At 46.1% G+C, this 11,616-nt stretch overlaps 1 protein-coding gene and 1 pseudogene across 4 annotated transcripts; both read right to left on the reverse strand.

Annotated features, from left to right (window-relative positions):
- Positions 1-536: 536 nt before the first annotated feature.
- On the reverse strand, positions 537-3,573 carry LOC109754273 (probable LRR receptor-like serine/threonine-protein kinase At3g47570; annotated as a pseudogene).
- A 1,928-nt stretch (positions 3,574-5,501) lies between these two features.
- Positions 5,502-9,386, reverse strand: LOC109754305 (probable LRR receptor-like serine/threonine-protein kinase At3g47570). 4 transcript variants are annotated; one of them, XM_045232522.2, is made up of 4 exons: positions 8,917-9,386; positions 8,678-8,840; positions 6,221-6,898; positions 5,502-6,137 (listed from the first exon to the last, which is right to left on the reverse strand). In XM_045232522.2, the coding sequence occupies exons 2-4, from the start codon at positions 8,724-8,726 to the stop codon at positions 5,776-5,778; spliced, it is 1,089 nt and encodes a 362-aa protein (XP_045088457.1). In that variant the 5' UTR covers positions 8,727-8,840; positions 8,917-9,386; the 3' UTR covers positions 5,502-5,775. The 4 variants fall into 4 exon arrangements, with proteins under 4 accessions (XP_045088457.1, XP_073365546.1, XP_045088455.1 ...); XM_073509445.1 differs by having other exon boundaries at positions 6,221-8,840; XM_045232520.2 differs by having other exon boundaries at positions 8,678-9,386.
- Between the last annotated feature and the right edge of the window lie 2,230 nt (positions 9,387-11,616).

The following is an 11,616-nucleotide window of genomic DNA, read 5'->3' on the forward strand; positions in this document are numbered from 1 at the left end:
TAGACGACGGGGCCAGGCAGCGGAGCGGACCGGGGCGGCCGGAGTCACAGCGAGGAGGACCGGGGCGGCCGGATCCGCGGCGAGGACAGCTGGGGCGGCTAGATCCGCGGCGAGAAGAGCCGGATCTGGCAGTGGGTGGATCGGGGGAGGAGCTAGCACGGAGTTGCAGCGTGCGGGAGAGAGGGGAACCTAACATCTGATACCATGTTGAATAAACAACAACTAGTATTCACTGAAGACCAAAGGCCATTACATATACATGTGTGGCAAAGTGCAGAGAGCCCCTTATACAATAGGGATATACCTAAAAGGGACTATACACATCTAACAAAGGAAACCAAACCTGAATTTCAGGAAAGCTGGAAAGCGAAAGCCACAGCCGCCGAGTTTCCTGATGCTCCTATCTTGGTGTTTTTAGAGTTAGTAGATGTTTAAATGTGCATGCCCGCAATATTTGACACCTGTGGGCTCATGGAATCCAAGGAAAGAACCAAAATTGACAGCATCTAGTGTGAAGAATGCCTAACTAAATAGCATTTCAGATAGGAAAAATGCACCTCTGCAGTTCAGTGAAACAAAGTTTTACAAGAGCTTACACGTTCGCTTTCAGATGCTAAAAATGCTCACTTCAACATAAGATCTGCACCGCCAATTTTGGCGGGTGCATAGCATAGCGATGGATAATTTCAGATGCATAATTACAGTTATATTCTGCGAGTGATACAACTATAGTTTTGTACTACATAAGCATTAGAGTAGTGTAGTAACTGTGCTATCGAATATGTACATGGTATTTAACATATAGTTGGATGCCGATCCGACTAGTTGCCGTGGATCACAAGGTCTCAACAAATGCCTGTTTGATGGCAACAATCTTGGCACAAACATCATGCATCCCTGGTCTATCTTTCGGTGATTCCATGGTGCACATCAGGCCAATGCTGACCAAAGGTATAATGTACTTTTGCATATGCAGGGAAAAGGCCGCCTCATCCTCCTCGGATGGCATATGAGGATCTAGAACCTCGGTGATTCTGTCGGGGAAGGCTAGGCCAACATACTTGTGAAGGCTGAGAGCGTCACCGCACAGTGCGTCCCTTGGTCGAATTGCCGTGAGCATCTCCAGTAGCAGCACCCCGAAGCTGTACACGTCATAGCCTGTCGATATTTTGCATTCCATCCCGTATTCTGTAAACAGGAGCAGTGCACATAAATGCTTAGGAAACTAATGGAAATAAAAGAGGTCAGAGTTGAACTCGGCAGTCGTTTGAAAGAAAATAGAAGTGTAACTTACCAGGTGCAATATATCCAATCGTTCCTCCGACACCAACCAAGCCTTCTGGTCCGCCAATACCTGAAGAGAGAAACTTGGCGGACCCAAAGTCACCAATGCGAGAGGTCATTGTCTGGCTTCAAATCGCAATGGATCAAAGGAGGTGTCAGCTGGTTGTGTAGATAGTCCAGAGCAGCAGAAACATCAGCAGCAATACTTATCCGCTGACCCAAGCTTCGCAGCCTCCTTGGGCTGCCTCGGTGAGGCCTCGGATGTATCCACATGTCCAGGCTACCGTTTGCCATGAACTCGTATACAATAGCCTTGAATTCATTGCCCTCAAAATCTACCGTGGAGCACAGGGTGATAGCTTGAACCAGATTACGGTGGCGGTTGTGTTTTAGCACTTCACACTCGCTGAAAAAGCTATTTCTCGAACCTTGCTCGCTAAGATGGAAGACCTTGATGGCCACTAGATCCGTTTCGAACTCAAACCGACCAATGTAGACTGATGCTGTGTGACTGGAGCTGATCCTCTTGACCGGGGAGAACCAATTGGTGGCTTTAAGGATGTCCCCATATGACACCCTCTTCATTGTCTCCTTGAAACTTTCAGATGGTTGAGCTTTAGTCCCCTTCATAACAGTGACGACAACACATAATAATGAGAACAAAGCAATAGTAACTGATGGAGCTATTATCAGCAGCAGGCGTGTGTTATCTTCCTTCTTGTTGATGAGGTGGTGGGAGAGGTGGTTGGGCAAATGGGAAGTCCAAATATGGCAGCAGCTGTTTCACATAACCCTTTGTTACCTTGCAGGGATACCTTAGTTGAATTTCTGAATATACCACCAGTTGGGATTGGCCCTTCAAATTTGTTGTTTGATATATCAATGTAACTTATGCTGCTGAAGCCCTCAAAAAACTGCGGAACTTCACCAGTTAAATTGTTGTCAGACAGATCTATTTGGTCTAAGCCCCTTAGTGCAGCGAGAGACTGAGGAATAATCCCACTAAGCATGTTGCTTTCAATCTGAAGGGATGTCAGACGAATACACATGCCAAGTTCAGAAGGAAGGCTACCCGACAATTTGTTGTTGGAAACTTCCCTTGGTACCGGCCCATCCAGGTTGTTGTTTGACAAGTCCAAACCCAATGAAAGGGAAGAAATATTTAGGAGTTCTCTTGGTATGGATCCATCAAGGTTGTTGACCGATAAGTTCAGCATATCTAGACTTTTGCATTGTCCTATAGTTGCTGGTATGTTTCCAGACAAACTGTTGTCATCAAGATAAAACTGGCCGAGTTGAGGAAGATAACCAACCGTTGATGGAATCTGACCTGATAATCTATTCCTCGATAGTTCCAGGATAAACAAATTGCTCAAGTTCCCAACACTCGGGGGAATTTGTCCTGAGAGCATGTTCTGGCCCATGTCAAGCAGAGCGAGACTTACAAGCTTGCCTATCTCAGCTGGTATGTTTCCAGAAATTTGGTTTCTTCCAAAGCTTAACCGCTGAAGCTTTGTTGAAAGTTTGCCTACTGCTTTTGGCAAACTTCCATTCAGGATATTTACATCCATTGATAACATTAACAACTTAGTGCAATTGGTCAGAGAGGTAAGGAACGCCCAGTCATCAGCTTCGGGTTTATTATCTCCTAGAAGCAGTACACTCAAGTTTGCCAAGGATCCTAAAGATGGCACCACGCCCGTCAGCAAGTTGCTTGAAAGATCAAGCACTTGGAGCTTTGACATGTTGGTCAGAGAATTTGGGATTGGTCCACCAAATCCGTTGCCTCCCATTACCAATGTTTGAAGATTTGGAAGTGAGTGGCCAATTTCAGAAGGTATGTGCCCAATAAAATTGTTGGTGCCTAAGCTAAAGAGTGTGAGTGATGACACATTGTACAGTGTAGCTGGGACATACCCCGTGAACAAGTTATTAGTTATTACTTAGAATGCAAACTTGAATCAACCTTCTTCGTTGCAAATAACTCAAGAGCCTTGTCTAGTGATTCGGCCACCGTCTCCTTGTATGCAACCCAAGGTTGCTCCGAGTTGACACGCATTGTCTTTCAACGGATGTGCATTCCAAAACCTACATTATGCCTTCCCTCCAACTCAACGATATCACTAGGGTCCATCCAATTCAAATCTTTCCCCATTTGTTGCAAGAGCTCCGCATAGCTAGGACTACTATCAAACACCATGTCAAGCTCATCCGGGTCCGGTTCAATATTGCCTTTCAAGAAGGCGTCTTTGTCCCCATGATGAACAAAAACACACATGTTCTTCCCATCCCTATAAGCATTCAAACAACACAACGTAACATTGCTTTCATGAGTACTAATCCAAGGATTAACACGGAATACAAACCCTAAAATATATATGAAACAACAACCCTAACCCTAGAACCAACATAAGAACACCCATAAGAATAACCCTAACATACTAACAAGTCTAATCAAAGGAAATTGGCAAACAAACATCTCACATCTCCATGCAAATCTCTAGATCTATACAAAACTAGGGTTTCCCCAAACTAGCAACAAATGAGCAATTTGATAACATTACTTGGATCAAAACAAGGGGATCAGAGAAGATTACCTTGAGGGAGGGTTTGACTTCGAAATCCACGGACAAATTCTTCAAAATTGCAAGATTTGGGAGAGGATTTGAGAGGGGGAGAGAGGGGGAGAGGGGGCAAAGCTCGGGTCGGATGCTATGGGGATGGGGTGTGTGGGGTGGGGGAGTGGGGGAGGGGGGCAGCCAACCAGTAACAGACAGTGCAGTGCCTGAGCGCTAGGCGCTGCACATTACATGTGTGGCGTCTAGCTCGGAGGCGCTGCATTGATGGGTGCGAGCCCAGGGGTTGCCATGATGGACAGAGGTGCAACGCCCCAGAGCTAGGCGCTGCACCGTAGGGTGTGGCGCCTGCGTGTCGGGCGCCACACAAAAAGGTCAGCCGCGTGAAATAGTTTTACGGGCAGTTTATTTTGTGATTTGATTTCGTCCACAGGTCAAAATTGTCAAATTTGCCGGATTTGGGAGGAAGAAGGGTGGGGGTAAAGTGGTCATTTTCGTAGACATCAGACTTAAAACAATTCCAGTAAAAATGGTTTTACGGAATGACCGTATAATTTATCAGAGGTTGTCAAACAACAATAATTTATCAGAGAGGGAGGACTTGTTTTTAACAAGGCAGTGGTAAAGTGGTCATTTTCGTAGATATCAAACTTACTCCTGTTTATATTTACAAAAAATATTATGAAAGAAAAGCAAAAAAATCCGATCATTAAAACAAGAAAAATACCGTCATGTTGACTATTTATTTTATCTTCTACTCCCTCCGTTTCACAAATATAACATGTTTTGAATATTTTAATATGAACAATATTTTTTTTATCATAGCTTGCCACGGAACTAGTTAAGGTTTTCGACCGTGTACAAGTTTTCAAAAATACTGGAACAGCACACCTATAATATAACATGACCCAATGGAGTGATTGAAAAAAATACAACTTTATGTGTCCTGGACAGGAAAAAAAACAAGTATTTTGTATATATTTAGGTCACAGTGAGCAGAAATGTTCTATTTTTGCTGAGGACACATAAATGCATGTTTTCACAATCCCTCCGTTGGATCATCTTATTACATTAGAGAGATGCTCCACTATTTATTTCCTATTTTTTGATAACTTTTAAACCGTTAAAATCTTAGCGAGGCTAAACAACTTTTTTGATAATCTATTTTTGACACAGTTTTACCCAACATACGGACTAAAATAAGTGTACAAAAACACTAAAATTAACGTGCATATATACATTCAACTCAGAAAGAATTTAGTAAAGTTCTTATATTTGTTTCTTTTCGGTCCATCCTTTCTTTGTTTCCCTTTCTTTTCGGTTTTTCAAATACTTTATCACATTTTTTCTATCTTTCATGATTTCTAAAATGGATGTTCCCTTTTCAAAACACATTTTCCTTTTTATCCATAATTCCTATTTTTCTCTTTTTTATAGCTTTCGGTTTCATTATTAATACAGTAACACTCCATCAATCATACCTCTTTGAGGCAGGTATAGGCAAGGGGCCAAATTTATCTGGTTTTGAAAATTGAGTGTCAACTTTGTCTCATTTTATCATGGACCAAAAGTTGACCGAAAAATAATGCTTCGCTTTAGTAAGCTGGGCATAATATTTCATGAGAGAAAAACACATTCATATATACAGTACCCTTAACAAAATTAACTAATAGAAGAATTTCGCCATACACACAGCTCAAGATCAAAATAAAAATAGTTCAACAAATATACAACAAAGGACAATTGATGCTTTTTGTAGCCAATTATTGCCACTGCAAATCATATCTATGTGCTCAAGCCTCAAAGTTTCTTCCAATTTGTCAAATAGACAGGGTACTATGAAGAATGAACTTGACTTGTTACTACATTCTTAATAATAAAGAATCAGCGTGCTCTAACAGAGCAGAAATATTCATCAATCGTCATCACGGTGTTCCAGAAAAGCATCTCTTATAGCAGAAAGTTTTGCACAAACATCTTTCATTCCAGGTCTATCCTTCGGAGATTCCACGGTACATGACAATCCAAGAGCAATCAGGGGGACAATATATCTCTGCGTCCATACTTCTGCACACACTTGATGCTCCTCATGTCCCATACGAGGATCTAGAATCTCCGCGACTCTTTCAGGGAACATGGATTCAGAGAAAATGGGAAGGGTAAGCCCATCAACAAACATATCATCGGTTGGTCGTTTTCCGGTAAGCAACTCCAGCAGGAGCACTCCAAAACTATATGCATCAGCTCCTATGGAGATCTCGTAACCAGTCCCGTACTCTGCGAAGAAGCAATGCTTTAGAATAATGCACATACATTAAAGACAAAGTATAATTAAGTGGAAATGGAAAAGCTAAACTCACCAGGTGCCATGTATCCAACTGTTCCTCCAACATCATCCAGGCTTTCAGGAATAAACATATCAGGCGACAAAAACTTTGCCGAGCCGAAATCACTGAGCCGCGCGGTCATGTCATCGTCCAAAAGGATGTTCTCTGGCTTCAAATCACAATGGATCAGAGGAGGCGTCAGTTGGTTGTGGACATAATCAAGAGCAGAAGCCACATCTGCCTCTATGCATATCCTCTGGCCAAAGTTTAGCGCTCTGCCTGGGATTCCATTGTGTTGCTCAGAATGTAACCATCTGTCAAGGCTGCCGTTAACCATGAACTTGAATATCAGCGCTTTGAACTCGTGATTTTGTGAATCAAGTGTCGAGCATATGGTCACAGGACACATTATATTTCTATGGCGGGTGTTTCGTAGCACTTCACACTCAATACAGTAACTATCACTTCCACTAGGTTCACTCAAGTTGAACACTTTGATGGCAACCAATCTCCTGTCGGACTTGAACCTACCAACATAAACTGACCCAGTAGAGGTTGAGCTAATAGTATGTAGCGAAGAAAGCCAGTTGGTAGCTTTAAGAATGTCCTGATATGACACCCTCTTCAGCTTCTTCTCATCGTTGCGCGGAGCTGTATGCACTTCTCTTCTCTTGTGATGGGTAACAAAACGAAACATCTTCTTGGACACAACTGCCAATTGGAAAAATAAGAACACTGCTCTCTTCCAAAGAGCGGGCGAAAACCATAGCAAGACTAGGGAAGCAATAGTAAGTGGTGGTAGTACAATTAGCAGCAAGGTTGCCATCAAGGACAGATGGTGCTTTGTTTTAGTTCCTGAAGATGAGATGCCATGACAAATTGGTAATGCTAGCCTCGAGGAATTCGAACAGAGTCCCTTGTTTCCACCCAAAACTACTGCGGTAGAATTCTCAAAGATCCCACTTGTAGGAATAGCCCCTTCCAAGTTGTTGTAAGATAGATCGAGTTGCTCCAACATAGGAAGGTACCCAAATAATTCAGGCACGACACCAGATAATTCATTGTGAGAAAGATTAATCTGCAGGGTTGATGCTAACTGCCATCTTGCTGGAATTTGTCCATGAAACTTGTTTACTTCCATGTGAAGGGATGTTGGACCATCACCAACACCATGTGTACCAAGTTCCAATGGCAGTTCCCCGGTGAGATTGTTGTGCGAGAAGTCCAGACCCAAGGAAAATGGAGGGTTGGCAAAGAGTTCGACTGGTATTGACCCATTGAGATTGTTTCGAGACAAGTTGAGTTCAAGAAGTCCCTTGCACAAACCTAAACTACCAGGTATGTTACCGGTCAACTTGTTATCACTAAGATAAAGCTTGCCTAGTTGAGTAATGTCACCAACCGAGGGAGGGATCAGACCTGATAATTTGTTGTTTGATAGACTTAGGATATATAGGTATTGCAGCTTCCCAATGGTAGAAGGTATGCTTCCAGAAAGAAAATTGCTTTCCATTCTAAGCGAAGTGAGATTAACAAGATTGCTAATCTCAGCAGGTATGGAGCCTGAAATTTGGTTTGATGCAAGCGATAAATCTCCTAGCGTTGTGGAAAGATTAACAACTGCAATAGGTAAGCTGCCTTTTAGAGCATTCCCTTCCAAGGACAATTTTGTCAGCTGGGTGCAACTTGCCAGAGATGTAAGAAATGACCAGTCATATGCTTCTAGCAAGTTCTTCCCTAAAATTAACTGACGCAAGTTTGCCAACGAACCAAGAGATGGCACAGAGCCATGTAATGAGTTGTTTGAAAGATCAAGTACCTGAAGATTTAACATGTTAGCTATTGAAGTAGGGATCAGGCCCTCCAGCCTGTTGCTTCCCAGGATTAGGGACTGGAGGTTTGGTAGTGAGTAACCAATGTGAGATGGTATCTGTCCAACAAGGGCATTGCTGCCTACGCTAAAGTACTTGAGTGATGTCATGTTGTAAAGAGACAACGGGACACTCCCTGATAAACTGTTGAAACTTAGATCAAGCTCAAACAGTTTAGTAATGTGACTCAAAGTCTCTGGAATTAATCCTGATAACCTATTTTGGCCGAGCAATATAGAAGTGAGGGAAGAAACATTTCCTATCGTGGGAGGTATGCTTCCAGAGAGGAAGTTCTCTGTCAGGCAAAGAAATTTGAGTGTTGTTACATTACGAAAGTGTGGGATTAGACCAGTGAAAGAATTTATCTGGAGATCAACCATAAAAAGCTTAGATGAGTTATCAAACAAAGGAGAGGGGATCACTCCAGAGAGATTATTACGTGACAGTATAAGTGTGCTGAGTGAGGAACAATTGGCCCATGAGAGAGGAATACCACCGGTCAGACTATTGTTTGCAAGATTGACATAGCTAAGTGAATTGCTAGTGCCTATGGAATCAGGGATGTTATCTCCAAGACTGTTGCCGGCAAGATTCAGCGTATGGAGGTTTGGGAGCTTACCCAACTCTTCAGGGATTGTGCCCGACAGATCATTATCAGCAAGGTTCATCGATGACAGAAACGTCAAGTTGACTACACATCCAGAAATTTTCCCACCGAGACGAGCAGAAGTGACATTAAGAGAGACCACCCGAGGTGGAAACTTTGTGCTGCAGGTAACCCCCTTCCAGCCACAAAAGTTGAGTGAGTCGGCTCTCCATGAGTTTAGGATGTGAAGGGGATAATAATGGACGCCGTACCTGAAGCAAAGGAGAGCCCAACGATCGATCTCGGACTCATTTGCTTGTGCTGCTTCGAGTATTGTAGTGTTGAAAGAGAAAAGGATGAGCAAACTACAGAGCAGAGACAAGAGTGAGGGCATGATGCCCAGAGTTTACAGGATGTGGACGAACCAAGGAGCTGGGAATACTTTTGGGAGATCTTGTGTGTAGAATATGCCATTTAAAGGATTTGTCTGCCGGAAGGAATGGGCCTGGAGTTATGCTACACTATTGACTTGACTTAACAAACAATGGTGGGCTGTCTCGCCCTGAACGTGTTGCAAGGGTAAAGAAAAGTAGAAGAATGAAACAAATATCTGTGGAAGAAAACGTGTGCAGACTGAGTTATGGATTGTGGCCAGTAGAATTTCAGTAAGCAGAATAAAAACTGGAAGAGGAAAGGTGAATTATTTTGACAGCGACACAAGGATGCTGTGAGACTAGTCCTGGCTCATACCTGATTGTAACCTGCGGAGCACACATCAAACAGACACGATGAGCAAACCAAGAGGCGACACTAAGGCAAACCAAGCCATTGACTGATGCTGGAGTCGTCAGACTTGGTGGCATCGACTCAGAATACATAAACAGACCTGAACCACTCAAAGTGATTAGATATTTCTTCAGAGAGCAAACTGATTCAGAATTACAATTTCGTGATGCACAAACATGCTTCGTACAGCCGCCAATTTACAAACATGGGGTAACGTGGGATGGAACAATGCAAATTTCGGGTAGATAACCATATCGCAACCAATTTACATTCATCATGGAAAATTGGGAATCTAGCTGCAGGACTTACGGCATACAGGGCTCACTCGTCTTCCACGCCGCCGAAGCGAGGGCTTGCCTGCCAAGGAAATGGCTGCTGGGGTTTGACTCTCCGAGGCCCGAGGCGGAGGAGGCCTTGGGGGAGAGCGAATCCAGCTAGCCGCGGCCGCGCATCAGGAAGGAGAAACCCTAGGCGAGGCTCCCGCGGCGGCCCAGTGGTGGCGTTGTGACCGCGGCGCACGGGCTCGGGAGGTGTCGGCCGCGCGTTGAGGCGGCGAGGGAGGGAACTGCTGGAGGCGTTCGATGCCGGCCGGGGAGAAGGCAAGCGGCGTTCGAGGCGGCGGACGGCGGGGGAGCCGCCGGAGGCTCAGAGCCTCACACCGCCGTCAGGTAACGGAGTCCGAGCACGAAGATCCAACAGCTGATAGTACATATTTTAGTTCTAGATGTATTTAGACGTATTTTAGTTCTAGAACATCCTTTTTATCCATTTTAATGATAAGTATTTTTAGATGGAGGGAGTATATAGATAAGGATACTTGACTGCTATAAACACCCTCAAGCTTATTCTTCCAGAACTCCAACTAGGATCATGCATCTAATAATTGCACGTTCTACATCGATAGACTATCTTTGCTAATCTGGTAGCGCCTTTCCATCCTGTCTGGTTCAGATAATGGGCGTTCTCGAGACTCCAACTAGGATCATGTTCGAGGCCATCCTGAACGAACTGCCCCTTCTTAGAGCATCTCCAGCCGTTCGGCCCCAGGGCGCCGAAAAAATAGAGCGGTCTGGGGCGAACCGGCGCTATATTGGTCTCTGGGGTTCGGTTCGCTCCCAGTCACGGGTCCCAGGGCGGCGAAGTTTGTTTCAATTTTTTGCAAACTCGGCAACTTTTGCATGAACTCGGCCATACTTCGTCGAAATTTGTACAAAAACTTAAAAACATGCATGAACTACGCCTAATAACTTATAAAAACGAACTAAAAAGCCTAGCCGCTGCCGCCGTCGTCGTCTACATGCCGAGAAGCCTGTAGAAGCGGGTGTAGTCGCCGCCGTCTACATGCCGCTTGACGGCCCGGCCTCGCCCTCGTCGTCGCTGTCGATGACGATAACGCCGCCCTCCTCGGCGCGGCGACGTGCCTCGGCGCGGCTACCGGCCTGGGTCTCCAGGTACGCCCGACACTGGCGGCGCACCTGCTCGCGGACGTAGTCCTCCTTTGCCCATTTGAGGGCGGACTCGTCGTCGGGGGCCACCATGCCGGCGTGCTCCGGCTTCACGGGGAGCATGTCCGGCTCGGGCTTCGGCCGGACCAGGCGGAGGGAGCGCCTCGTCGGTGCCGTCGCAGGCGAGGGCTCATTGGTGATGAGGGCGCCGCTGCGAGCGCGACGCCCGAGCGGTGTCCTCTCCGGCTCGGGCTTGACAGGGCGGAGGGCCGGCGAGCCGGAGCTCGACGACGAGGACGACCCCAGCTCCATTTGCTGCGGCATCCAGGAACTGCCGCGGCGACAAGAGAAGGAGGGCCGCGTCGGGTACTCCAACTGCGGCACATTGCCGGTCTCGATGTGGCCGAGGACGACGTCGAGTGTGCGGCCGGGGACGCCCCACCACTCGCGCCGTCCTTCGGAGTTGAGGCGCCCGCGGGGGATGATGCCGTTGACGGAGGCGATCTGCTCCTCGCGGCGGCGCTTGAAGTACAGCGTCCACAGTGCTTCGCTGTCGGGCGCGTACCTCGGCTAGTTCCGCTGCTCCCCCGTCAGCGAGAAGCGGATGCGGGCGATCTCCGCCCGCCGTGCCGCCCCTTCGGGTACCGGCGGCACCGGGACGCCGCCGGCGCTCAGTCTCCATGCCCCCGGCACGCGCATGTCCGGGGGCGCCGGGTACTCGGCCTCGTACAGAAGGCGCGT

This window comes from Aegilops tauschii, chromosome 2 (assembly GCF_002575655.3).
Source record: "Aegilops tauschii subsp. strangulata cultivar AL8/78 chromosome 2, Aet v6.0, whole genome shotgun sequence".
Taxonomy (NCBI): domain Eukaryota; kingdom Viridiplantae; phylum Streptophyta; class Magnoliopsida; order Poales; family Poaceae; genus Aegilops; species Aegilops tauschii.